This window comes from Delphinapterus leucas, chromosome 13 (genome assembly GCF_059928025.1).
Source record: "Delphinapterus leucas isolate spDelLeu-1000000601 "Yukka" chromosome 13, BTC_Dleu_Yukka2, whole genome shotgun sequence".
Taxonomy (NCBI): Eukaryota; Metazoa; Chordata; class Mammalia; order Artiodactyla; family Monodontidae; genus Delphinapterus; species Delphinapterus leucas.
In genome coordinates, this window is record NC_143141.1 from 39542607 (window position 1) to 39567579 (window position 24973).

At 43.3% G+C, this 24973-nt stretch overlaps 1 protein-coding gene across 2 annotated transcripts in view; it reads left to right on the plus strand.

The window, feature by feature from the left end:
* Positions 1 to 24973, plus strand: part of SPRED2 (sprouty related EVH1 domain containing 2) — a 121483-nt gene that overhangs the window by 55954 nt on the left and 40556 nt on the right. The window contains exon 2 of one of the 2 annotated variants that reach the window (XM_089923089.1): positions 20380 to 20533. The exons of the other annotated variant lie outside the window; for it this stretch is intronic. Coding sequence (XP_089779215.1) covers positions 20380 to 20533 — 154 coding nt within the window. The remainder of the gene's footprint in view (positions 1 to 20379; positions 20534 to 24973) is intronic. 2 annotated transcript variants of the gene reach the window in all.

Below are 24973 nucleotides of genomic sequence, written 5' to 3' on the forward strand. Positions count from 1 at the left end.
CCCAGCCGCAGCCACTTCTGTGCTGCTCTGCTTCTGCCTGAAGGCATGTTCCCTTTGGTAAACTTAGAATAGAACCTTCAGGATGCTTGTGAAAAGAGAATTATGAGTCAGTTCCGTGGACAGCTTAGAATTTCCTGCTCCTGTGCTGGAGGCGGTGGCTGGGAAGGGCTAGGACTGCCTCTTGGGCCCTCTCTGGGCTCTGCTGAGGGGTCCTATTAGCTGTTTACTTCTGGGGGTTCACCTGGGACTGAGGCTCTGTTGCGGGGAGCAGCCTACAGCTCAGCCCTGCCTCCCCAGGGGTGCAGCTGGCTCTGGGTGCCTTCACCTCCAGCTGGACCTCTGAATTTAGGTTCAGATGATGACCAGCGACAGAGATGGTTACCTTATGCCCTCTGAGGCAGCACTAGACACCTCATAGTCATCGCTTTGGCACAGTGTCTATGAGATAGAATGCTGTTAGAATTTCTTAAAGGGGCAGATGCCTGGATGTCTCCTAGGATGGATGGGTGCTGAGGCTTTTGGGGGGTGAGAAGGAGAAGAATGATAATTGAGTTATCATTAAATAATAATTGAATAATAATAATTCTGAGGGGTCAGAACTTAAATAATAATTGAATAATAATTCAATTATTATTAAATAATAATAACTGAATGCTGTCTCACTCCTACAAATGTCGATGGAGTGCCTACTCCATATGTATCAAACCACATCAAAATCTCCTTTTATATACTTCCAAAATATGATTTTTTTCTGAAGTCAAGATTTCAGATGGATTTGTAGTTGTAAGATTTTCTTCTTTCTAGCTCTGTACCATGATCAGGTAGTTACAGAGCAGTAAGTAAACATCTTAATATATAAAAGCAACTCTAATATATAAAGTTGTTCATCACAGGATTGTTTTCAATGGCAAAAGGTTTAGAAGAGCCTAAATGTTCATTAATGAGGGACTGGTTAAATAAACCATGGTGCATCCTTATAGTTGGATATTGTACAGATGTAAGGAGGGAATGAATTAGTTGTCTATGTTTCCATATGGAAAGATCTCCAAGGGATAAAAAGCAAGGTCCAGAACATGTGACTGACATGCTACCTTTTTTGTGAGAAGGGGGGAGAATAAATGTATTTGCATAAACCCCAGAAGGATACACAACTTTTAAAAGGTGGTTACTGCTGGCTTGTCGGGTGGGAGAAGAAACAGGACAGATGAGATATGTTGGGAGTATACCTTTTTATATTTTGGTTTATAAATCATGAATGTGTTACCTAAGCAGAACAATTAACTGAATTAAAAGGGATAAATACATCTATACTTACATTGTACAGATAAATTGATTACTTGTTATGCCCCAGCTAATCTGTTTTGCAAGCTTCTGACCGCTGATTACCTGTACTTAAACATGCCAGTTCTGTTGTGAAATGGACCAGTGAGGCTCTGGCCAGCCCAGGGAATGTGTGGCATGTTCTTCCCGTGATGCCTTGCTCAGTAGTAGATTATAAATATTGGTGCTATTCTGCAGCCCATAGGCTTTTTCCCTTCCTCATCCTGAGGTCCAAAGTTGAACTGCAGGGGACAGGGAAGGTGGGCTGCCTGTGTCCTCCTGCACATTTAGCTGCTGTCTTCTGAGGAGGAGGCGTGGTGGGTGGAGCTGCGGAGGGTGGGCATGGCTTCCTTTCCCATTCTAGTCCCTCTGTGTAATCTTCTGCTTATGCATTGGCATCCTGTGTGCCATATTGTCTATGTTTATATTTATTTTCAGCTTCTCTTGAGTGGTAGCAAAATCCCTCTGAGCTGAACTGGTCCCACCCTAGTAGCATGGGATGTTCTGATGTTAAGACTTGCTCTTCACATCCGGCATATTCTCAGTATCAGGCAATTCCTCGGGGCTCACAGGAAACAAACAAATGAAGTCCATGGAACAGTTTTCTCCCCCTTGAGTGGGGAAAGAGGTGCAGAGAGAATCTTTGGGGAGACTTCAAACACAGAACATGAAGGAACAAGCCTTGTTTAAAAGCACTCTGAAAGATGAAATTCAAGGACACTGAGGGCCTATTCTTCTTCTTCTGCTCTGCCACAAATGTACCTTTTATATTTTATTCCAGTTTGTGCATTTGGGGCTTACGCTTTGGTTTTTCATCTATAAAATAGGTGGGACCCGCGTTCATTGTCCGTTCCCCCTCATTGTTCCCTCTTAGCCATCTGATACTTATTTTAATAAAACTTGAAGACTGTCGTTTTAAATGGCAACTAAGTGAAGAGAGTGAATAAGCCCTCCTCTGTCCCTGTAGTAGATTATAAATATTTGGTTCCTGAGAAAGGGGGATGCTTGAAGCAAGTTGTATGTTCCCCACCTATGCCTTCCCTACATAGAACTCAAGAAGCTTGTGCCTATGGCAGTGATCTGTAATCTTTATCTGATAGTTTGCAATGTATTGACTGGCAAGCCCTAACTCGGCTTCACTGGCCCATTTAAAAAATTTCTGATAGAACTTAAATGTTGATGGCAAAGTCAGAAACACTTTTCAGAATAATGAGTAACTTTGGCTACCCTTCTGATGATTTATTTAACCTGGTACCTGAGAATTCTAGTGCAGGTACATATTCTGGACACCGTCATCTACTTTTCTTGTTTTGGAATCATCTCTGATTGCTTTTCCGAAACCAGAAGTTAACAATGTGACAGAATTTAGGGATGATTTTGGTTTTAGCTAGGTAGGTAATTCTCAGTAAAGAACAATGGACTTAGTGTCAGAAGTTTTAGGCCCAGTTCTTTCTGGCTGCTACAACTGAATTTGAACAAGAAACTTGGCCGATGATCTTAGTTTTCTCATCTGTCAAATGTGGTTGGTGCAGAAGTAGATATTTCTAAGGTTCATTTTAGAATTCTAGGCTGCTCTTCTGGTTTTTAGTTAACAGTTAAGGCCCATAAGGTGCTAAACCTGTAAATCACTTATTTGCCGCTAGGGGGTGCTGAACTAAAAGACGGAACAAAAAAATCTGGCTAAGCCCTACATGCAATATCTTTTGTTTTTTTAAAATCAGAAATGAATAAATAGAAAAATGGGGAAATATTATTTCCCAGTTATTTTTTAATAGGATTCAGATAGTGGCAAAGAATACATTAAATTTAATCTAACCCACACATTTAAAAGGATGCGGATCTCATGCCAAAGCTTGAATTGACTTTTCCTTACAAACATTAGTCAACAATAGCAGTTAATCTCCACCCCCTATTTAAGCCGATAAAGGTTAACCTGCATCTGTTGAATGAATGGAAGAAACTCAATCTACCAAGGGTTTACCATTTGCCAGATGCTGAGCTACAAAAGTGAAAAAAAACTTTTCTTAAGAGTCTCAAGTCCAATGGCAAAGGTAACGTGCAAATCATAGCAAAATGCTGTTATTGTGGTACTGATAGCCATGAAGATGGAGAAGAGGGTGTGCTAGACTGTTCCCCTATCTCTAGTTTCTGTCTGTGATTAAAAGTCCTGTGAGATTGTAAGGCTCAGCACCTGCCTATAATACAACCATGGCTAATGTTGACATTAGCTGCTATTGTTGACTAATGTTGTTTGTAAGGAAAAGTCAGTTCCAGCTTCGGCATGAGATCCTCATCCTTTGTGTGTGTGTGTGTGTGTGTGTGAGAGAGAGAGAGAGAGAGAGAGAGAGAGAGAGAGAGAGGTTTATTGAAATATAAACATTTGAGAACATGTAAGACAGAAAATAACCACAACGTATATAGACACTTGCTGCAAGAGGACTTCTGAGGTATTTATCCACTGCCTAGGCTATCCATGTGCTATCACATTTTTTCCTGGTTAAATACAAGTAAGATGGGGAGGGGGAGGGGACAGAGCGACCCTGGCCAATGGCTGCCATGTGACCTCAGAGCTGCACTGTCAGGAGAGCTCCTCTTGGCCCAGGGCCCCATTCTGGGGGCACCTGCTGGCCCTCCCACCCTCGGACTTGCTATTGCCGTTGAGGGCAGCAAGGGCTTGCTGAGAGGGCAAGCTGGGCAAGCTGCGAGATCTGCATCCTTTTAAGCGTGTGGGTTAGTTTAAGCTGGCCTCTTAGATCCAGGGTCGGGAACATAGCTCTGCCCCAACAAGCCCTGAGTCTTGAACCAGCACTGCCCAGCTTTCCTTCCACTCCACTCTCTCCTCTGTCTGCTTTCATTACTGGGCAGTTTTCTCGTTTAGCTGTTATCAATACATTCTTTGTACAATTTTGGAGCTTCAAGGACTGAACTCATTTAAGCCCTGCGTTTTCTAGACAAGGAAATTGAGGCACAAAGAAGGGACTCTGCAGCCCGAGGTCACATAGCTAGCGGTGAAGCCAGGCCCAAGCTACTGCCTCCCAACAGAATAAATGTGCAGGATTTCTCACCCCAGCCATGTGTGCTGTATACGTAGGCAGATGGTTAAAGAGTGCTCTTGGGAGTTCTCAGAAGAGATTTCTCTTTCCACAGCTGAATACCTGCAGAGCCATCTGACAAATAGAGGTGACTACCATTGTCTTGCATATGTTTTTAGTGACCAACAGCAATCAAGATGACTGGTAGACTCCTCTTCTGAAGACTGTCCCTGCAATTATGCAGCATTTGAGTGGCTTCGGGTCTAATTCTGGCCTGAAGTTAGGAAGACAACAGATTGGACTGAGCTAGGCTGATGGCAGATTTGGGTCTAGTATGCTCAGTCTGTGCCGTGATCCTCATGATAACGAGTGTACCTTGAGGAATAAGCTGTCCAACCTTAAGCAGATTTCAAGCAAAGACCTCACTGTTCAGCCTGGTAGATGTTAATAAGTACATAAAGAGTCACCCCTTAGGCACTCCCTATGTGTGTGTATGGGGACAGAGACAGAGAGAAAGAGTGTCTTTCCAGGTCTTGAGGCAACCTCACCCCTTGAACTTAAAGTTCCACCCCTAGATGTAGGTTTGGTTTCTGTCTGCAGCCCAGGTCTCTGAGGCCAGGCCCTGTTGCCCTGTTTGCTCTCCAGGCTGGCAGCGAAAAGTGATCTGCTGGACGCCTGGCCTGCAGCTCGGCCATAGACCCCAAACCCTGAATGCTCTTACCTATTCCTTGCTAATCAAGTCCATGCTTCCTTCTGTAATTTCCCAGGGTGACATTCCCATATTTCTGATGTATTTCAGACTCCTTCTTCCTCTTTTATCAGTCTTGTTTGTGTAACATCCTGTGCTGAAAAATTCAGACTATCTAGCCTAAATCGACCTAGTAGCTCACTCCTGTTTTCCTCCACACAGGCCAGGAACAAAATTTGCGGGTGCATTAATATAGCCATACAGAGTACCCCACACAAAATGGGCACCGGGTGAATGTGAGTTCCCGTTGCCTTTCCCTAAAGAAACCTGGCTGAATCCACAAGCCCAGCTCTGAAAGGTCCTTGTATCATAGGGACTATTATTAAAAAAAAAAAAAAAAAGATCTGCTTAGCACAGCTCATATGCATTTAATCATCGCAGGTCTTCTGGCCCTGGCCGAGCTGAACATCCCCAAATTAACCGTGAGCTTTGGAGAAAGCCTTACTTTACCCCTGTGCTAGACAGTTACGCCTTAAGGAACACAGCTGAAAACTTGAGTTGGCTGCAAGTGTGATTTGTCACTCTGCGTGCCATCTCTGAAATCCTCTGCTTCCCTCCACTTTCTTGACCAGCTGTAGTCCAGCGCTCATCCTTCACTTTAGTATTTAACACAGGCGGTTTTCTATTGGATTGACATCGCAAAGATGTTGATGTATGCCGGGAAGGCAAGTGACCACCAGAAAAACTGGGTGTCTAAGTACCCCTCAGATTTCATCTCTGTCAGATCAGCTGGCTAAGACTTTTTTTTTTTTTTTTGATAAGAGAACTAACTGAAGGCAGTTAGAATAGTTTCTTTTGTTCAAGTTTCCTCTCACAGAGACCAGTCCCAGGAGTCCCTTCACCTGCATTATCCATTAATACTGTGGGTTTATTTTCCCCAAATAAACAAGCGTTCCTGCCAAAGAAAATAGGCAGCACGATTGGATGCGGGGATGAGTTTTGGGACCTGCCTTTGAGGCGTGTTCTTCATTTTTCTGGGTTGGCCCCCAGTCTCCTTACAGGACTCCTGATGGCTGGGGCAGTGTTGCAGCAGCCGTTGTTTCTGAAGGCCGCTTGTGCTGTATGAATCCTGCCCATGGCTGTCCAGCCCTCTTGAAAGCACCCTTCATTTCTTTTTGCTCAGTTTCCTAAATGCCTCTTCCAGATCATCTTTCACCTCTTGCTTGAGGCTCTGGGGACACATGTGGTTTTGACATAATGCACAGATGTGACTTGGGGGAGGGAAATTACAGCTGTGGAATCACATCAGCTGTGGTCACTGGACTCTGAAATAGGGGAGGTCAGGAAGGAGGGGAGGCGGAAAGACCAACAGGCAACCTCAGGCTCTGTAGATTTCTCCACCCACCATGAGACAGCACTGTGGTGTGTGTTTTGCATTGTAAGGAAAGCATGAGCTACACAGCTCATGTGGACCAAATCACCAGAAATAATGCTTGTGTATCTGATTCTAAATTGAGATATTAAAATAAGGGAGCAACGACCAAAACTTCTATAGGGAAAAGACCTGGTTCTTTATCCACCCAGACGTTAATCACCAGGGGTCGAAAAACTTTTTCTGTAAAGGTCTGGATAGTAAATATTTTCACCTTTGGGGACCATATGGTTTCTGTCACGACTGCTCAATTCTGCGTTCGTAGCTCTAAAATGGCCACAAGACGATAGGCCACAGACCAGTGTGGTGGCTGGCCGTGATTTGCCCACCTCTCACAGTCTAAATTCATAAAACTTGCAAACCTCCTCATGGTTGTTGTTTGCATAAATTAATGAGTGCTCTGTAGGTGGCCAGGCCCTATACTAAGTACTTACTGTGAATGATCACATTTATCCCATTCAGAACAATTCTCTGAGGTTATTAATAGTATTATACCCATTTTACAGACAAAGAAGCAAAGGCTTAGAGAACTTACATAACATAGCTAAGGGCCAGGCTGGATTTTGAACCAAGATAGCTTAACTCCAGGCTCAAGCTCTTTACCACTACACGGCACAGCCTACGGTACCTACGTCATTGGCATTCACATTTGCTTTTATGCTTTTAGATCTTGACATTAACCAGTATTTGGACTTTAGCCACCCTCCCCCCCCCAAAATACATGCAAAGAGATAGTTGCTGAAAACTCTTGTATAAATTAATACATGGCAAGAATGAAAATAATAAGAGTCCTTTAGCGAGTTATAAGAAATTGGAAGCCATGTTCTGCTGTGCTTCCCAGGGAGTTCTGCTTCTTAACACCCAAGGATTAGTGCTGGGAGATGACTATTTAAAGGCCTAAGGAATTCAGAAGCCAGAGACCTCCAGGCTGATTTTCACGTTCCAAGACCCAGTGCTCTGAGGCTGGCCAGGTGGAGCTGGGCCCGGGCAGCTCTTCTGGATGGCCTCAGCCAGGGCCTACCCGCTCTTAACAGAAACACCAACACCAGCATGAGCTGTTAACCTGCTGTGCCCAGGTGCAAGTGTCCTCGACTGGCACTGATGGTGGCGAGGCCATTGGAGCGCGGTCAGGGCAGACTGCTGGTGGCCATCAGTGTGCAAGTCAGCCCAATAGAAATCTCCATTACAAATGGCAGAAACCGAGTCTGCATGTCTTTTGTTCTTATAGTAAGTGAGGCGTGTTCTGAAGAAAACTTAGAGTAAAAGATCAGGAAAAAAAAGCATTCCGTAACCCATTACCTACAGCAGTAGTTCCGAAAGTGCTTTCTTCAGCTCATAGGGATGGTAATGGGTGAGGGGTTGCTGTGGCCAGATGAGCTTGTGAAATGCAACACTTAAACAAACGGCATTCTCAAGGATGGAGTATGTTGTTTTCCCAAAATGTTTGTTCAGGGGGTTTTGGTTTTGCTTTGTTTTTGGAGCCTCTTACAAAATTGTTTGCAAGGAACACCCTTTGAGAAACCCTAACCCAGAGGCTTTCCTAACGTTTACATTTTGGTAAATGTCCTTATGGTCTAAGATTTTTTTTTTTTTTTAAATGAGCGAGGGAAGCAGCAGCAAAACTATGGTGGCTATTAAATCCACAAAAATCTTTTTTTTTCCTTTGTTTTTGTAACAGGCATTGTGTATTTTCTTGTTTCTGTGTTTATTTTGAAACTTGCAACTTTTTTGTAAGGGAGAAATGAATAGTGTGAAGGACTCCTCTATACCCAATTCCCCATTTGTTAACATTTTACCGTATTTGCCATATTCTCATTCCTTTTCTCTGTGCGTATGTACATTATTATTGCTATTACTCTTGTATTTTTAAAAAAATATTTATTTATTTGGTTGCGGCAGGTCTTCGTTGCAGCTCGCAGCCTCCTTAGTTGCGGCTCACTGGCTTCTTAGTCGTGGCATGCGAACTCCTGGCTGTGGCATGTGGGATCTAGTTCCCTGACCAGGGATTGAACCCGGGGCCCCCCTGCATTGGGAGTACAGAGTCTTAAGCACTGCACCACCAGGGAAGTCCCTACTCTTGTATTTTTAATTAGTGAAATATGAGTTATACAGTTCTTTAATGAAGTATGGATTTATTTCTTAAATACAGAAACTCAAATTAGGCTAGAAGTTCATTAATTCCTCCCATTTCTACCTGTTGCATTAAGGTCAGTTATACTTCGCAAGTGTGTGGAAGGTTATTTTTAAATTTCAAGGGGACATTTTGATAAGCCTGTAGCTTATAGTCCGATTGAGGAAAGAATCTGTCAAAACCAAGGAAGGCTTCAGTTCCGGCCCACACAGTCCTGAACAGTCTGGATTCGTGAGGGTCACTTGATGTGGTGTGAGGACATCACAACCGTTTGCAGCCAGTTTGCAGCCCTCTTTGCCCAGTCCTTTGAGGCTGGTTGGCTGGTGGCTGAGGTGGGAGTCTCGACCTGACACTTCCTCCTCTCCTTCGGTGTCAGCCCTAAAGGGAGCAGCCCCGAGGCCCTAGGCTTTCATAGGACCTCTGTATTTCCAGTGCCCTGTGATGACTTGTCACACTTGGAGAACATACCTACCAACACAGATGGCTTTTTAAACATCTAGTTTCAACAATGATTTCCTTTAACATACATTGGAGCTTCCATATATGGGGTTTCTCTTGGCCATAAAATCAAAGCTGTCTTCCTCCTTCAGGTGGTTTAATCCAATTTGAGCATAAAGCGAGTCGTGCAAACGCCCTGCCACCTCCTGGTGAGGTTTGTTGGTGTGAGAGGACTTGGATGGGACTTCTGTAATCTCTCATGGAACCTTTCCAAAACCATATAAGGAAGCTGGAAAGAGTTACCCATCCCTCATAATGTCAGCATTGAGCTCACGAGTGAAGTCCTCAAAGAAAGCCTGTGGAACAACCACCAGACAGTCTTGGGAGGAGAGGGCACCAGGCATTGATGGGTCCAGGGGCTGGGTGCACCCTCACGGTGGCCTCAGGACACGTGTATCGTACCTTCCAGCTGGCACTCCCCCACACCCCCAGGGCCGCTTGGTTGCCCTGTGTGAATGATGCCCCCATTCACACATATGGTGAGTTCTCACCTAACTAGAAAATTGCCTTGTGTCGGTACGATTAGCCCATAGGACTGAATTTTTTTTTAAAAATATTTTGTTGTGAAAACTGTCGAAGCTACTCAAACGAAGAGGGAATAATATAGCCAGTTCCCATATACTCACTACACAGATGCAACAGTTATCAAGATTTTGTCACATTTCTTTAAACTTCCCCTTTTTGGGGCAAAAATATTTCATAACAAATCCCAGATATTATAGCATTTCATCCGTCGCATACTTTTTCTTAAAAGTAGACATTTTATAAACCCAATGCCACTATCCCACCTAACAGAATTATTCCAGGGACAAAATTTTGATGTGTATTTTTTTTTTTAAACAAAGCTCTTGCAACTAGGTAACCTTACAACATAAGAACCAACATGCTGATTTCACTGATAGTTTAAAAGAGGAGGGAGGGTCCTTGCTTTCAACTCTGAACAAAATTATTTGGGGATGGGGGTGGGTAAACAACTTGCACTTGTGGTTGTATAGACTGTAATCTGGGGTATTGAGCCGTGCCATTTGCTCCCTGTGCATTTCACAGTATCATCAATGACTGATCATCATAACTTACAGGAATTTTTTTTAAACAACATTTTAATTGGAAAAAGCATCTGTCAGCTGTCAGACTTCCAGCTTCCACTTTTGAGAAGCAGGATGTTGAATGTGAGTAATGACACAACAGGCCTATAAAATGCGGACTAACCCTCAGATGACTCATCCAGTGCGATGCAGTATATTTGTCAAGGAGACTGAATCATATATGGGGGAAACCACTTCTCAAGCAGCCAGCTGGTTCTCAGGTCCGCAAGAGCCGATCCATTTTTCTCAGAAGCTCTATAGTAGTAATAATGCTAATACCCAGCACTTGGGCTCTACAATGTAGAGGAAATGGCATCGCCCGCCAGGTATGTCCTTACTGTTTATATGAACTTCATTTTCTTGTGGTTCTCCTCTGCCTAACCTTTCTGGTGTTTGCTTTTAACATTTTTTAAGGGAGGGGAAAAATTATTCTAATTGTGCAGAACTGAAGCGCGCACGCGCGCGCGTGTGTGTGTGTGTGTGTGTGTGCACCCACGTGCGAGGACAGATAGGTAACCTCTGGTCTTTTGATTGACACAGAGCTCTTGTCCACTCATGTTCCTTTCTGGAAACAGATTTCTCCTTAGATGTTCAGATAGAAGTGGTGTTAGCCCATCCCTTTTATTAAGCCCTCAGTTTAAAAGATGCTGCCTAGGGAACAGCAGAGGTGGTATACCTTTTTGGGGGGAGTGGGGTAGCTTAAAACTTTAAAAAAAAATGAATAAGCAGAGATGAACTAAGGAGGTGGTCTAATGGTAACTATTTTATTTATTATGTTGGATTTTTTTTTCAATATTGTGCTTTTTCCTACCCCTCCAAGATGGATGAGTTAATGCCAGAAAGCTTTATTCCCCTTCTAAGTGAATATTTTTTTGCAAATCATAATTTGCTCATACTGAATTCATGCATTAACTTTTTCTAGGTGGGAGAAAGGGTGGTGGAGATTTGGTAACAACATTTAATTATAGCTTTCACATGATCTGAAGGATTGTTCTGCATAATTGGGAGGCTGTGTCGCCTGTCTGACCCTCTCTTCACTCACTAAATTTAAACAATGCCTGGCTAGTTAAGGCACATATCTTGTTTATTTGAGTGTATTAAACATTCCTCCAAGTGTTGACAGTCCGTTCAGCGTCTCCTCATGTTTTTTAAAAATACTTTTTGTATCCTACTTGTTAGGGACAGATGCTATAGTTAGTTTATAGCAGTGCTATTTATGCTTTTCTGGTCTGTCTGTCCAAAATGGCTGGGTCAGGACCTGTAACACAATTGCCCACAAATTTGCCTAAGATTTAGCATTTGTGGAGCAGCCCTGTGTGTGGTGGTAAATTTTGTTATCACTCAGAGAGCATTAAACAGATCTGAGGTTACCAAGCTGGAAAAACAGGCAGTCTTTTTTTCTCTTCCCTTCTTGTAAAGCCCATAATAATGACTTGTTTTCCTTGAGGTATGTGTATTCTAAACTGTCAGTAAATGTATTAAATTTATTTATTAAAATGCATTCAGCAGTTCCGATGATATGGTGAGCCAGCATGAAATGAGTTTGTTTAGTGTGTTTCTGTTTGTTTTGTAGATTAAGGGGTACACTATTTTTAGAATGGCCAATTTGTTTTTGGAGACAGGACCATCTCCAAATTTCATTAATTTTGCATTCTATAAATGAAAGCCACCTGTTAGGCTGTAACATGCTAATTATGGTAGAGGACAATAATGTGGAAGAACAGTATTTGAAATATGTGGGAGTTTCGCTAAGAATTTTCCTGCCCACATCTGTACTGCTTATTTTTATATGTGTGTGTGTACACACGCATATATAGTGAATATTTAATAATAGCACTTGGCGATATTAAAAAAATACTTCAGATTCAAAGTGAGAGTCCTCTTCATTCCTTCTCATTAACATTTTTTTTTAAGTCATTTAAGGAAAGCTACTTTAGAAATGTAGCTTGAACTAAAGCCTGAATTTTGCCATCTTACAGTGAACAGGGGTCTCTTGGAGCTTTGGTGGATGCCACACTCAGCCCAGGGCTCATTTTGTCAAAAGTCATCAGAAAAATAATGTGACTAAATAATGTGAATTAAGGGGAGATGAGCTAATTTGCCCTGATTTCGCTAAAATCTTAGGTTTTTTTTAACATCTTTTTAAAATTTTTTTTACATCTTTATTGGAGTATAATTGCTTTACAATGGTGTGTTACTTTCTGCTTTATAACAAAGTGAATCAATTATACATATACATATATCCCCATATCTCTTCCCTCTTGCGTCTCCCTCCCTCCCACCCTCCCTATCCCACCCCTCCAGGCGGTCACAAAGCACCTAGCTGATCTCCCTGTGCTATGCGGCTGCTTCCCACTAGCTATCTATTTTACATTTGGTAGTGTATATATGTCCATGCCTCTCTCTCGCTTTGTCACAGCTTACCCTTCGCCCTCCCCATATCGTCAAGTCCGTTCTCTAGTAGGTCTGTGTCTTTATTCCTGTCTTACCCCTAAAATCTTAGGTTTTGATATCTTTTTTTTCCTTGAGGCCTACAGAAAGTATTACAGGCAGGTATATAAAAACATTTCATTTAAAGTTCTTGATTTATTGGCGTTTTTCTATGTCTGTGAAAAGGCCTTGGTCTCCTGTGACTGGTGCAGTTGAGACTAACTCAGGTCCTGTCCGCATTATTTCAGGGCAGCGTGATTTCTTTCGGCTTTGGTTACTTTTCACCCTCAGGGCATATTGATCTCTGTAGTCACCCCTGGGGTTGTGGCAGCCTTTGGGATCCCCTTGGATGTTAAGCCCCAAGAGCCTCAGCCCAGAGTGACCACGTGGTTTTCAGATTCCTTCTTTTCCTTTGGAGGGAGAGGGGATACAGAGCGCAGTTGGTACCGTGGGTTTCCCATCATTCAACTTGGAAGCGATTGATAGATATTGAGTGAGACGCTGCCCTTGTTCAGAGCTCTGCGCTGGGTAGTGTCAAATTTTAAAATGCTGTGATCCGGGCCCAGCCCTGTCCTTGCTTTCATTCCCTCTTCGGCGGGGATCCATCATTATAGGCAACAGTTTCCTCCTGGGTTTTTCATTCATGGATTAGCTGGAGCCACTGATTGTTCTTTGTAGAAGCAACTTTTAGCTCTTCCCTTCTGGTTCTTCAGAATCTATCATTTCTTGGATGGCTCTCATATCAAAGAAAGAACTGCCTTACTCAAAAATTCATTTGATAGTTTTGGTGGCCGTGTCTTCTGAGCCAAGTAGACCGACAACCTGGGACAAAGGATTTTTTCCCCCTTCTTCCTTGCGGGGAGTGGCAGTCAGGGAGGGTGAATTCTGAAAGCTTAGAGCGTCGTGGATATTTTAGTGGCACAGATTAGTAAACACCAAGGACAGTCTTTGTCAATCTTTGAGTTTTGAAGACCCCTCCCCTTTTTAGCATCGGCTAAAATTATATTCTAATGACTCAAAGCTATAATGAATTCAGTAATCCTTTCCAAATACCATAGGTTATCTATCAACATTTAAAAATACTTATTTGTAGAGAGACCTGTTCAGTGAGTTTGCAGTCTGTTCTTCTGTACTTGATGGATGATTTATGGATGCGTGGTTGTAACTGTAGCCCCCGGGGGAGAGCTGGACCTGTCCGTTGCCTGTTGTCCTTTGCCCACTGTTCTGCTGTTACACTGTCCTCCCCGCATCCGGGGTTTATGGCCACTCTGCCTACACAGTGGGTGGGGTTAATAGCACTTATAGATAAATCTTGTATCGTTATCTGGGAATATCAACTTTCTCATGTGGCTCAGAAAAGCCAGAGACAGGTACAGAACAGCCTTAGGGCATCAACCCCTGCTCTTAAGGACATGTGAACGGGGTGAATGATCACTCTTATCAAACCAGTATGGACTCTTATTAGTCCTGAGCATTCTTCCAGGTATAAGTTTACTGACAACCTGTTTGCATTGTCATCTATGCCCAGATTGTCTTAGGACAGATAAGGGACAGTTAATGGAAGCCATGCCCATTCATAGTTGGATTCTTAATCACCAGCATTTCTTCATGACTGATAATCACCAAAGAGCAAGCAAATGCCTTGGTGCCAGGATGGCACTTCAGCCCTCTTAGAGAGCTGCTGGCTTGCAGGAGAGGCTGCCTTCCTTGAGCACCCTCTTGAGTGCAGCTCGGGGAGTTTGCTGCACTGTCTTCACGGAGCTCTGTGCAAGGAACCACAGCCAGATACTATCTCTTTCCAGATTTCAACCCAGGAGATGACTTCTCATTTTCAGTGTTAATTCATAGAGTTGTAAAGATTTTCAGATTGGGAACGTACACGTTGGGTTTGGCTTTTTTGTGGTTTTCTTTTAAACACTCATTCCTTGTGCCCATCCAGTGGAAGAGATGGGTTGCCTGCCATTGCTCCGGCCCCACGGGGCCTGCCGTTTGACTGGGCCTCTTGAATCCCATCAAATGGAGTGTAGACAGCATGTGTCATAGAGGCTGCTTGGGAAGAGTGAGGAGCAGAATTAGTGTCTGTGGGTGGGCACGTGTTGTCATCACATTGCCGGAGAACTGCAGTGTGCAAAATCTGGCGGGGCTCATTCCAAAGAAAAAGAAAACAGCCCCTTTTTCTGCTTTGAAAACTACTAAAAACAAACAAAAACACTAGCCCCCGTGTTGAAGACATGGAACCATTAGAAAATCCTTGTGAGTGAGTCTGTGTGTGTGTGTATGTGTGTTTTAAATGATTTTAAAAACTGAGGCTGGTATAGAAGAAATAAAAAGGTACTAATCATAAAAAATATTTTTAAGAGGGAAGAGCTATGGGGACATATGTATATGTATAACTGATTCACTTTGTTATGAAGCAGAAACTAACACACCATTGTAAAGCAATTATACCCCAATAAAGATGTTAATAAATAAATAAATATTTTTAGAGATTCTGTCACTTATAACTATATTAGTGATAAGTGACAGAATCTTTTATAGTTACCGTGAGAAGGTCTTGCAGTTTGTTAATCATTCCTCACAGTATAGAAGAATATTTCTTAAATCAAAGCGTGGTTATAATGTATGTAGTTTGCACAATGGACATATGCTACATTCATCATTAGAGTTTTGTGGTTTTTTTTAAAATAGAGGTAATGTTTACCTAAGGACAATAGAAATGTTCTTTAGCCAAAGTCCCAAATTTATGAATTTGGGGTCCTTCTTGAGTATACCTATTTCAAGTGGCCCCTTTTTATTTCTCAAATTAATTGACTGTGTGTGTGGCAAAAAACATAGCATAAAATTTGCCATCTTAACCATTTTTAAGTGTCCAGTGTATTAGTGTTAACTACATGTACGTTATTGTACAGCACATCTCTGAAACCTTTTCATCTTGAAAAACTGAAACTATACCCATTAAACAACTCCCATATCCCCCTACCCCAGCTCTTCACAACCACCATTCTACTTTCTGTTTCTATGAGTTTGACTACTTTAGATAATGGAACTTAAAAGTGGAATCATGCAGTGTTTTTCTTTTTGAACTGGCTTATTTCACTTAGCATAATGTCCTTAAAGTTCATCCATGTTGTAACATATGACAGGATTTCTTCCTTTTCTTAAAGCTGAAAAAGACTCTGTTGTATGTATTTTCTTTATTCATCATCCCCTGATGGGCATTTAGGTAATTTCCACCTCTTGGCTATTGTGAGTAATACTTCAGTGAACAGTGGATGTGAAATTAATTGCCCTTTGAAATAGGAGTTGACCTTCAATAAATGTGAGGGTTAACTCCCTATATGCAAACACACGAGAAAAAGTGCCATCGTGTCACATCACCCTGTGTTTATCTAGCCTTTTCAGTTTACACAAGAGTTTTTCATATACCGAGTTTCTCACTGTGGGAATTTGCTGGGTATGGAGCAATTTTCAGTCCGGGTTGCTTCCTTCAGGGATTGTGACTTCCCTAGGGGTGGGCTTAGTCCTGAGAGGCTGCTGGAGCACACTGGTGAATGAGCTGGGCTCTGAGTAGTTCCTCTTGATCAGGCATTAGGACAGAAGCCCTTTCATCCTTTCTTCCTGATACTAGATGGCAGCCTGCAGCCACAGCACGGCTTCATGGTAGTGTAATTGCATCTGTTGGGCCACACAGACTGCCACCTTGCCTGTAAAGCTCGCTGCTAGAAGTTGGCCCTGGCTGCTGGATTGACTTCCCTCAGGCAGTGGTCTTTAGCTACCGCTGAATGCATGACCAAAAGCTTGGTCGGGCTCCCTGGAGCAAGCATGTTGGTGGTAGCCAGGAGAGTCCATATTCAGAAGCTTATTAGCCTCCGAGGCTCTCGATTATCCGTGAAGATCATGAGTCTTTAAATCAAATGGCTATTAGTCTTCCTAATTTTCTCTCATGTTCCTTGGAAGTTCTTTCTGAGATCAGACTAGAATACTCTCCTACAAATTAAACAACATTTTAAGAAGATGGTGTGAAACTGTGAGCCAGCTTGGTAGCTAGTTGGCCTACACATTCTCCTTACCCCCCAGTTCTTTTATGGCAGGAACGAAACTGAATGGAAGCACGTGTACCAAGAGGATGGCTCTGTTTTGTAATATCTCAGAAGGAAATTGCCCTCGTAGGTTAAATCCTGTCCCTCTATGTATAAATCAAGAACTAGTCGAGTCGCTGCTGCGTGTTGATCCTGTGAGCCTTGCCTTGTGGCTGCCTTTCTAACGGCTCACCAGCAGTCATTGCCATCATAAAAGAAAAGAACAGGGTTTCCCTGGTGGCGCAGTGGTTAAGAATCCGCCTGCCAATTCAGGGGACACGGGTTCGATCCCTGGTCCGGGAAGATCCCACATGCTGCGGAACAACTAAGCCCGTGCGCCACAACTACTGAGCCTGCGCTCTAGGGCCCGCGAGCCACAACTAGTGAGCCCGTGTACTGCAACTACTGAAGCCCACGTGCCTACAGCCCGTGCTCCACAACAGGAGAAGCCACCGCAGTGAGAAGCCTGTGCACTGCAACGAAGAGTAGCCCCCGCTCGCCGCAACTAGAGAGAAAGCCCATGTGCAGCAACAAAGACCCAATGCAGCCAAAAATAAAATAAATAAATAAATTTATTTTAAAAAAAAAAAGAACAGTTTCCCCAGGGACGCTTGTTTGGCATTCCTAAAGCGCTGGTATGGTACCATTGTCACACTGCATTTAAACCAGTCATTGTGAGTTTGGGTACCTTACGTGCTTTCTGTTTGGTTTGTCTGCTGCTTGCATAGATGTAAAGATTTCTCAGCCTTATTAGCAGGCGATCATCAGGCTGGCTCTTTTCTGCCCTCTTCAAGATCCAGTAGTGCCAAATTCCAGGGACCCAAAATGCAGCCTAAATGAGGAGTTTAAGAGCTTCTCCTTGCTTGCCCTTTCTCCTGCACCCCACACCCAGGGAGGAAAACTCATGGCAAAACCCAGCCAGAGCCGAGTGGAACTGGCTGTTCCACCAGAGGAGGGAAACAGGCTTCTGTTGAGATCGTCAGCGGGCAGTCAAAACCATTTGGGAATAGGCCTGTGATTCAGGTATTTTAGGAATTGATTAGGCTTCCATGGACCGAATTGGGAATCCTACTGCTCACCCTTTTAGGTTGTTCTGTGGGGAAATCACGTTCTCGTTTCAAACAACTGATTTACAAGTAAACTTTTTTTTTTTTTAAGATGTTGGGGGTAGGAGTTTATTAATTAATTAATTTATTTTTGTTGTGTTGGGTCTTCGTTTCTGCACGCAGGCTTTCTCTAGTTGCAGTGAGCAGGGGCCACTCTTCATCACGGTGCGCGGGCCTCCCACTATCGCGGCCTCTCTTGTTGCGGAGCACAGGCTCCAGACGCGCAGGCTCAGTAGTTGTGGCTCACGGGCCTAGTTGCTCCGCGGCATGTGGGATCCTTCCAGACCAGGGCGCGAACCCGTGTCCCCTGCATTAGCAGGCAGATTCTCAACCACTGCGCCACCAGGGAAGCCCCGACAAGAAAACTTTGACCAGAGCTCATTTGTGACATTGAAGCAGCCTGGACCCAATGGGAAACCTGAAGTACACAGTTTCTTTATCAAAGGCCTATGAGTAAATGTCTCTCCCCATTTTTAAGTTAAGCAATGGCTTCATTACTTTTTCTTAACATTTTCCCTCTTTCTCTCTGAAAGTAGTGAAGATTGGTACTGGAGTGGCTGTCTTGAGTCAAATGATAAAGCTTATAGGATGAACTGTTTGGGAGAAAAGAGACAATTTCTCTTCTCTTTTTTGCCTGAATTTGCTCCATAAGTATGTCTTGGCGATTTTCTTCCATTGTGGCTAAGGAGAATCTCGCATTTGTGGATGTGTAATCCCAGCCGGATGGCTAGGTTGTACCTATTTTGTTCAAAGGAACTTATTAAAACACAACTTTCATCATTTTCTTGCTTTTTTCATAGTACTTTGATAGCCCAGCTTTGCTCCTGGGAGCTTTATAATTGCATAATACCACTTGCACTGAGGGAGCCTATCTGTTAGTTTGTCGTGGTTTCAGGTCTTTGTGGTTTCAGAGTTTTTCTTCAATTCGAAAGATGTTTTCGGTTGCATTTCACTGCTGAAAGTTTTCTGATATGCTTTTGTAGAATATTTGCTAAGTCCTCTGGCATGACTTTACGGCCATGTGGTTTTTTTTTTAACACAAAGTTATAAAGAGGCCAAAGTTGAAAAGGGACCTCAAAGGTCATTGGGCCCCCTCCCTCATTTTATACATGAACAAACTGGGGCTCAGTGGGCCTGGGGTGTCTCAGCCAGGAGTGAGAAGGAGTTGTGCCACAGAGGTCAAGTCTGCTGACATAGGGCACTAGCTACACCCTGTGGATCCAAAAGTGAGGATTTGCCTCCGTTGGTGTGAAACTTTGCCAAACTGAGGAGGACTTCCCAGCCCCACCCCCAGCTCTGCCATTTTTGCGCGGCTATGTTAGTGATACTTGCTCTTTGATTCCTTTGACAATCAGTTGTCCATCCAGTACATTTTAAGAGACCCATGAAAATAACCTCTCTTATATCCTCTGGATGACCTAGCTGAGATATGAGACCTTGGCCACAATTCTGGACCCCTTTAAAACAAAGCGTGGGGAGTCTGGGAGAGTTGTTTGGAGATTGGATCTTAGTTCTTTATCTGTCCCTAATGCCAGTGACCTTGAACAAGTCCCTTCTCCAGTCTGGATTTTTTTTTTTTTAAGAAGATGTTGGGGGTAGGAGTTTATTAATTTATTTATTTATTTTTGCTGTTTTGAGTCTTCGTTTCTGTGCGAGGGCTTTCTCTAGTTGTGGCAAGCGGGGGCCACTCTTCATCGCGGTGCGCGGGCCTCTCAACTATCGCGGCGCGCGGGCCTCTCACTATCGCGGCCTCCCTTGTTGCGGCGCGCAGGCTCAATAGTTGTGGCTCACGGGCCTAGTTGCTCCGCAGCATGTGGGATCCTCCCAGACCAGAGCTCGAACCTGTGTCCCCTGCATTAGCAGGCAGATTCTCAACCACTGCACCACCAGGGAAGCCCTCCAGTCTGGATTTTAATTCTTCCATCTGAGTGAGGGGTCTGGAGTAGATAGTTTCTACGATTCTTTCTAGCTTAAAAAGTGAGTAACTAACTTGTGTGGCTCTTCACTAGTGATAATTGAAGACCTAAGCTCTCCGTGCAGGCCTTCTAGTCTCTACCTGGGAAAGGAAGAGGTCCAGAATTCTTCAGGGAGAACAAATGCTTCACATGTGCTTTATTTGTTTAAGCTTTTCATCTCTGATGAGGGAGGTGGCAGAATCCTAGAAGAAAAGGAATTAAATGAATTGGTAATTCTTGCCTCCTGAAAGGGTGTCCGTGTCCAGTGGATCATAATCCAGTCAGCCTGTCGCTAACAGGACATGCTGACCTTCCTCCCTGTGGGCGAAATTATCACCTCCTTTTGAGGACAGGTCTTATTAAAGACTGGCTTGTAAAGGATTTTATAGCTTTAAAATTTGGTATTAACATAGGTTGATAAAGTAGTTTCCTAACCTTTTGACTATGGTTTGCTTTGGAGTGGAGGGTGGTAGATGACAGGTAAAAAATGGAAAATGTGTCCTGGATCACGTGAGGAGAAGTAACCAGATTTTTCAGTACCTTTGTCAGCATCTTCTAGGTTTAGTGTTGATCTCCATTTAGAATCTAGCACTAAATTTTCTCTTTCTCCTTATATCTTCAAGTGTTCAGAAAAGTTGAAAGAAGTATACAGTCAACACCCACCAGCTCCAGCCTGCAAACTAGCATCTTACTTCGACTGCTTTCTCACCCACATAATCTATCCATCCATCCCTCGGTCCATCCGAGACACCCTGTTATTTTTTTATGCATTTCAAAGTAAGTCACAGATACGGTGTGCTTCTCCTGGATCAATTCAGCATGTGATCATTAATCACTCTGTTCCTTTTGTTTTCTCTAATTTGTTAGAAAGCGAAGATTTCTGAGAAAGTCAGGCGCAGGAGTTCAAGGGCTGCAATTTAGAGACCTGAATTGGAGATTATTAACTTTAAACAACTCCCTTTGCCGTTTGTGTTTTGAAGTACCAATTTTTCTATTACATGTGTACTTTAATGTGGTGAGAGTTAATTTTGTTTAGTAGTCTCACATTTCCATTAGCTGGCCTTTGGGGGTTTAAATGTGGATCGTAAATACCGTTTTTGGAAGGCTGTGTAAAACAGAGGGAAAGTCAAAGAAAATTAATTGCTTTTGGAGAAAAACATAGGAGAAGAAAGGGTTCTTTAGCTGTGGGTTATTTTGTTTGTTTCAAGTTGGTAATCCTTTGATCTTGATTAATTATGAACCCCACTGAACTCTGGGCTCAGCAAAGCAGCAGACAATAAAAGCAAAATCATAAACCTAGATGCAGACTTTGGCCTCTCGCCTACCAGGACTCCTGTCCCCACTTCGCACTGTGTGATCACCCTGAAACTCACCGTTTAGGACAGAACCATTTCAGTCTGTAAGAAGCAGATTCATTCTATCTTGGTTTGAATAAGATAAATTTCATTTTTTAAAGTGGCTTATTCATGTCAAAGTTGTTCGTGTTTTGATGATTTTTGAGAATAACTCAGAAATCTCCCATCAATTGCCTTTAATGTTAATGAACTGTTGTGATAAAATCTTACTATGATTTCCTAAAATGTTTTAGGTGATCTTAAAATATCCATGTTAACCATGTTAGAGAATCTGTGTATAAGGCTATGGTAGAATTCACATTAAAATAAAACACAGATACATGGATATATTTATTTGTTATTTCAGTAACTGTCTACAGCAAATATGGTTCCTGGATGTACAGGTAAAAGGAACGAGGAGTGGAGGCAGGATGCAGACACGTCTAGGTGGGACTGGCAGCCTTGCCTGGTGAAGGAGATTTGCCTTGAAAGGAAGAGTCTAAAATGGAATTATCCCCCTTGTGCTAACATAATCCTCATCTGAGGCAGTGCAGAGAATCATTTGATGCTGGGTTTTTAAAAAATCTTTTCCAAAAATTTTTTTAACCTTGTTGAATTCAGTGGGATTGTAAATTTAAAATTTTTTTTAATTGTATTATATTTACTTCCAAATCGAAGGATTTTTGTTTGTGGTGGAGGGTCGTGTGAGTTAATTTTCTGGAGCCAGTGTTTTAAAACTCAAAAATAATTTTTTTAATTAATTAATTTATTTATTATTTGTGGCTGCGTTGGGTCTTTTGTTGCTGAGCGGGGGCTACTCTTCTTTGTGGCGCACAGGCTTCTTATTGCGGTGGCTTCTCTTGTTGCGGAGCACGGGCTCTAGGCGCGCAGCCTTCAGTTGTGGCTTGCGGGCTCAGTAGTTGTGGCTCGCGGGCTCTAGGGCGCAGGCTCAGTAGTTGTGGCGCACGGGCTTAGTTGCTCCACAGCATGTGGGATCTTCCCAGATTAGGGTTCTAACCCGTGTCCCCTGCATTGGCAGATGGATTCTTAACCACTGCACCACCCGGGAAGCCCCTAAAACTCAAAAATAATTTAAAATGCATTCCAGAGCCTCCTATTAAGGTAATTATCCACTGTAGAGATACTTGACAAATAAGGATACAGAGGTCCGGAGTGGTCTGTCAACCAGGAAACCCACCTAGGATTTAAGGGGCCCATATGCCCAGGAATCTCCAATTCCCTGGATCCACAGGGTGGGGAAATTAGAATTTCTGCTATTAGTAGAGATTAGAGCAAGTAATCTTCAGATTTCAAGAAAAAATGATTCCTTTCTTCACCAACTGTACAATAAGCTACCATGCCTGTCCTGCCCTATCTCTCCAGGCTTGACCTCAGCCGGGTCTTGCTTCTCCCAGCTGGGTCCGTTACTCACCTCAAGAGATAGTTGCTCGGGAAAGTTATATTGACACAGGGAGAGTTGCCAAAGAGCCATTAAAAAAATCTGTCTTAGACACAACTTATAAAATTGCCTTCGGGTGCTAAGATTTACTTCAGCCAACACTTTATTGCCCAGGTTTAACACTGCCCGGTGTTATGGTTTTACGTTGTACATTAGCATAACAGCTCTAATGCCTTTATCTTTATTGTGCCTCAGTTATAAGTGATCCATCATTGTGGATATTATATATTTATCAATAGTATTCTTGTGGTTTCTGAATTTAAATGTAGGTAGGAAAGGGTTTTTTGTTGAAGAAAGAAAAGAACTATAGCTCCATCCTTAAGACATTGGATATATTAAATAAGTAAAATCAAAAGGTTTTGGTTAAACGATTTTTCCAAAAGGGGAAAAAAAGAAATCGAGAGCAACAGAAGTATAATCTAGCTGAATCACTCTTTTCCTGTGGAGGATTTATGCTTGTTCAAACTACAGGTGAGGAAAGCTTAGAGGTTAAATTTTAAATTGTGGGTTTTTTATTATTTTTGGGGGGTGGGGCGCTGCATTGGGTCTTCGTTGCTGTGCGCAGGCTTTCTCTAGTTGCGGCGAGCGGGGGCTACTCTTCATTGCGGTGCATGGGCGGCTTCTCATTGCAGTGCATGGGCTTCTCATTGCGGTGGCTTCTCTTGTGGCGGAGCATGGGCTCTACGCGTGCGGGCTTCAGTAGTGCACGTGAGCTCAGTAGTTGTGGCACACGGGCTTAGTTGCTCCACGACATGTGGGATCTTCCCGGACCAGGGCTCGAACCCGTGTCCCCTGCGTTGGCAGGCAGATTCTTAACCACTGCACCACCAGGGAAGCCCTAAATTGTGTTTTAAAGACAGTACAGTGGAGTGATTCTAATATAACTTTGTAAACCTTGCTGAGAAGGAAACCCCAAAACCAGTGTTTTGTAAGGTAACCTCCAGCGTACCTGGGCGCTGCCGTGGGTATCACCACCTCCCGTTCAGCGTGTGAAGGCTTGCCCTTGGAATTGGGGCTGTCACTGAGGTGAGGGATCGGGGGCCACGAGAAGCTCTGACTTGCCTCGCCAGCTGTAGGTTTTTCTAGCTCACCAGAGTGCTCCCTGGTCAGGGTTTCCAGGCTGTGGGGATGTCAGAGGACCCCTAACTGCCTCTGGTATTTCCTCAACTATTTCCTCACAGGCCTCTTAAGCATCTGTCAAGCTTACATGTTTAACTTCCAGCCCTGATCTTTATTCCTTTGTGTCTTGGCTTCATTTCCTTTTCTTGGCCATTAAGGGTCACAGGACCCATGAACAGCAAGTACCCTTCACTTGGGACAGCTGGCAGGGTGTCCATTCCCATGGACGTCTGCAGGGTGTGTGTTTCAGCTCCACGTGCCAGAGAATGATTTTCGGTGTACATGCTACTCTGGCTCTTGTGGCCTGAAAGTGTGAGGTAGCACTTGGAGATTGGAAAATGCACATTGTAATGTAAAGGAAAGTATCGTACATAATATTATAAACAAGGTAGGGGCATCTATTTTGAATCATGGAAACAGTAGCTCATAAAAACGAGTTTGCAGTGGTTATTCTAAAGGAGAGTTTTTGTATTAAAGTTTAAGTAGGAAAATAAAAGTACTAGAGGCCCATGTCTAATAAACTTCAACTTCCTAGGATTGGTTCTAAGGAATTATTTATAAGTTATTAAATTTAAGAATCATTCCTATTTCAAATATCAGTCATGCTGGCAATGTCCTTCGTAGTAATGGAGAAAACAACCCCTTTTAATACATGCACTATAAAATAGTGTGGGGGTGAGTAGGTCTATTTATATGCTTCAGGGTAGCTAGGTAGCCTGAACAGCAAAGATGCTGGGCTTATATGGGGCATGTGAGGATGAGAATAAGCACGCCCCATGCCTCCCCCTCTGGCTCAGGGTGGAACTTGGACAGGGAGGGCTCTAGTGACCTTGCAGGAGAGCAGAACTTGCTAGCTGTGATGCAGGATTAAAGTGGGGATTCCTAGGGAATTCCCTGGTGGTCCAGTGGTTAGGACTCTGCGCTTTCACTGCCAAGGGCCCGAGTTCAGTCCCTGGTCGGGGAACTAAGATCCCACAAGCCGTGTGGCATGGCCAAAAATAATAGTAAAGTGGGGATTCCTAAAACATTTTCTAGTTATCTTCACTCCCAGATTCTGAGCCCAGCACATAGTAAAGGAGGAAAACCTATTCACACTCCACAGTATAAGCAGGAACCCCTGCTTTCCGCCCAGTTAGTTTCTGGATGAAGGTTACATCCCCAGTCATTGCAAGGCAAGCACCCACCACCTTCCAGGCACCATGTTATATATTGGGGTTCCATTCCGAAAACTCATTACATGCCATTTTAAAACTGCATAAATTGATCACAAAGATAAAACCCATAAAAGCTCTGCTGTATCGTCTG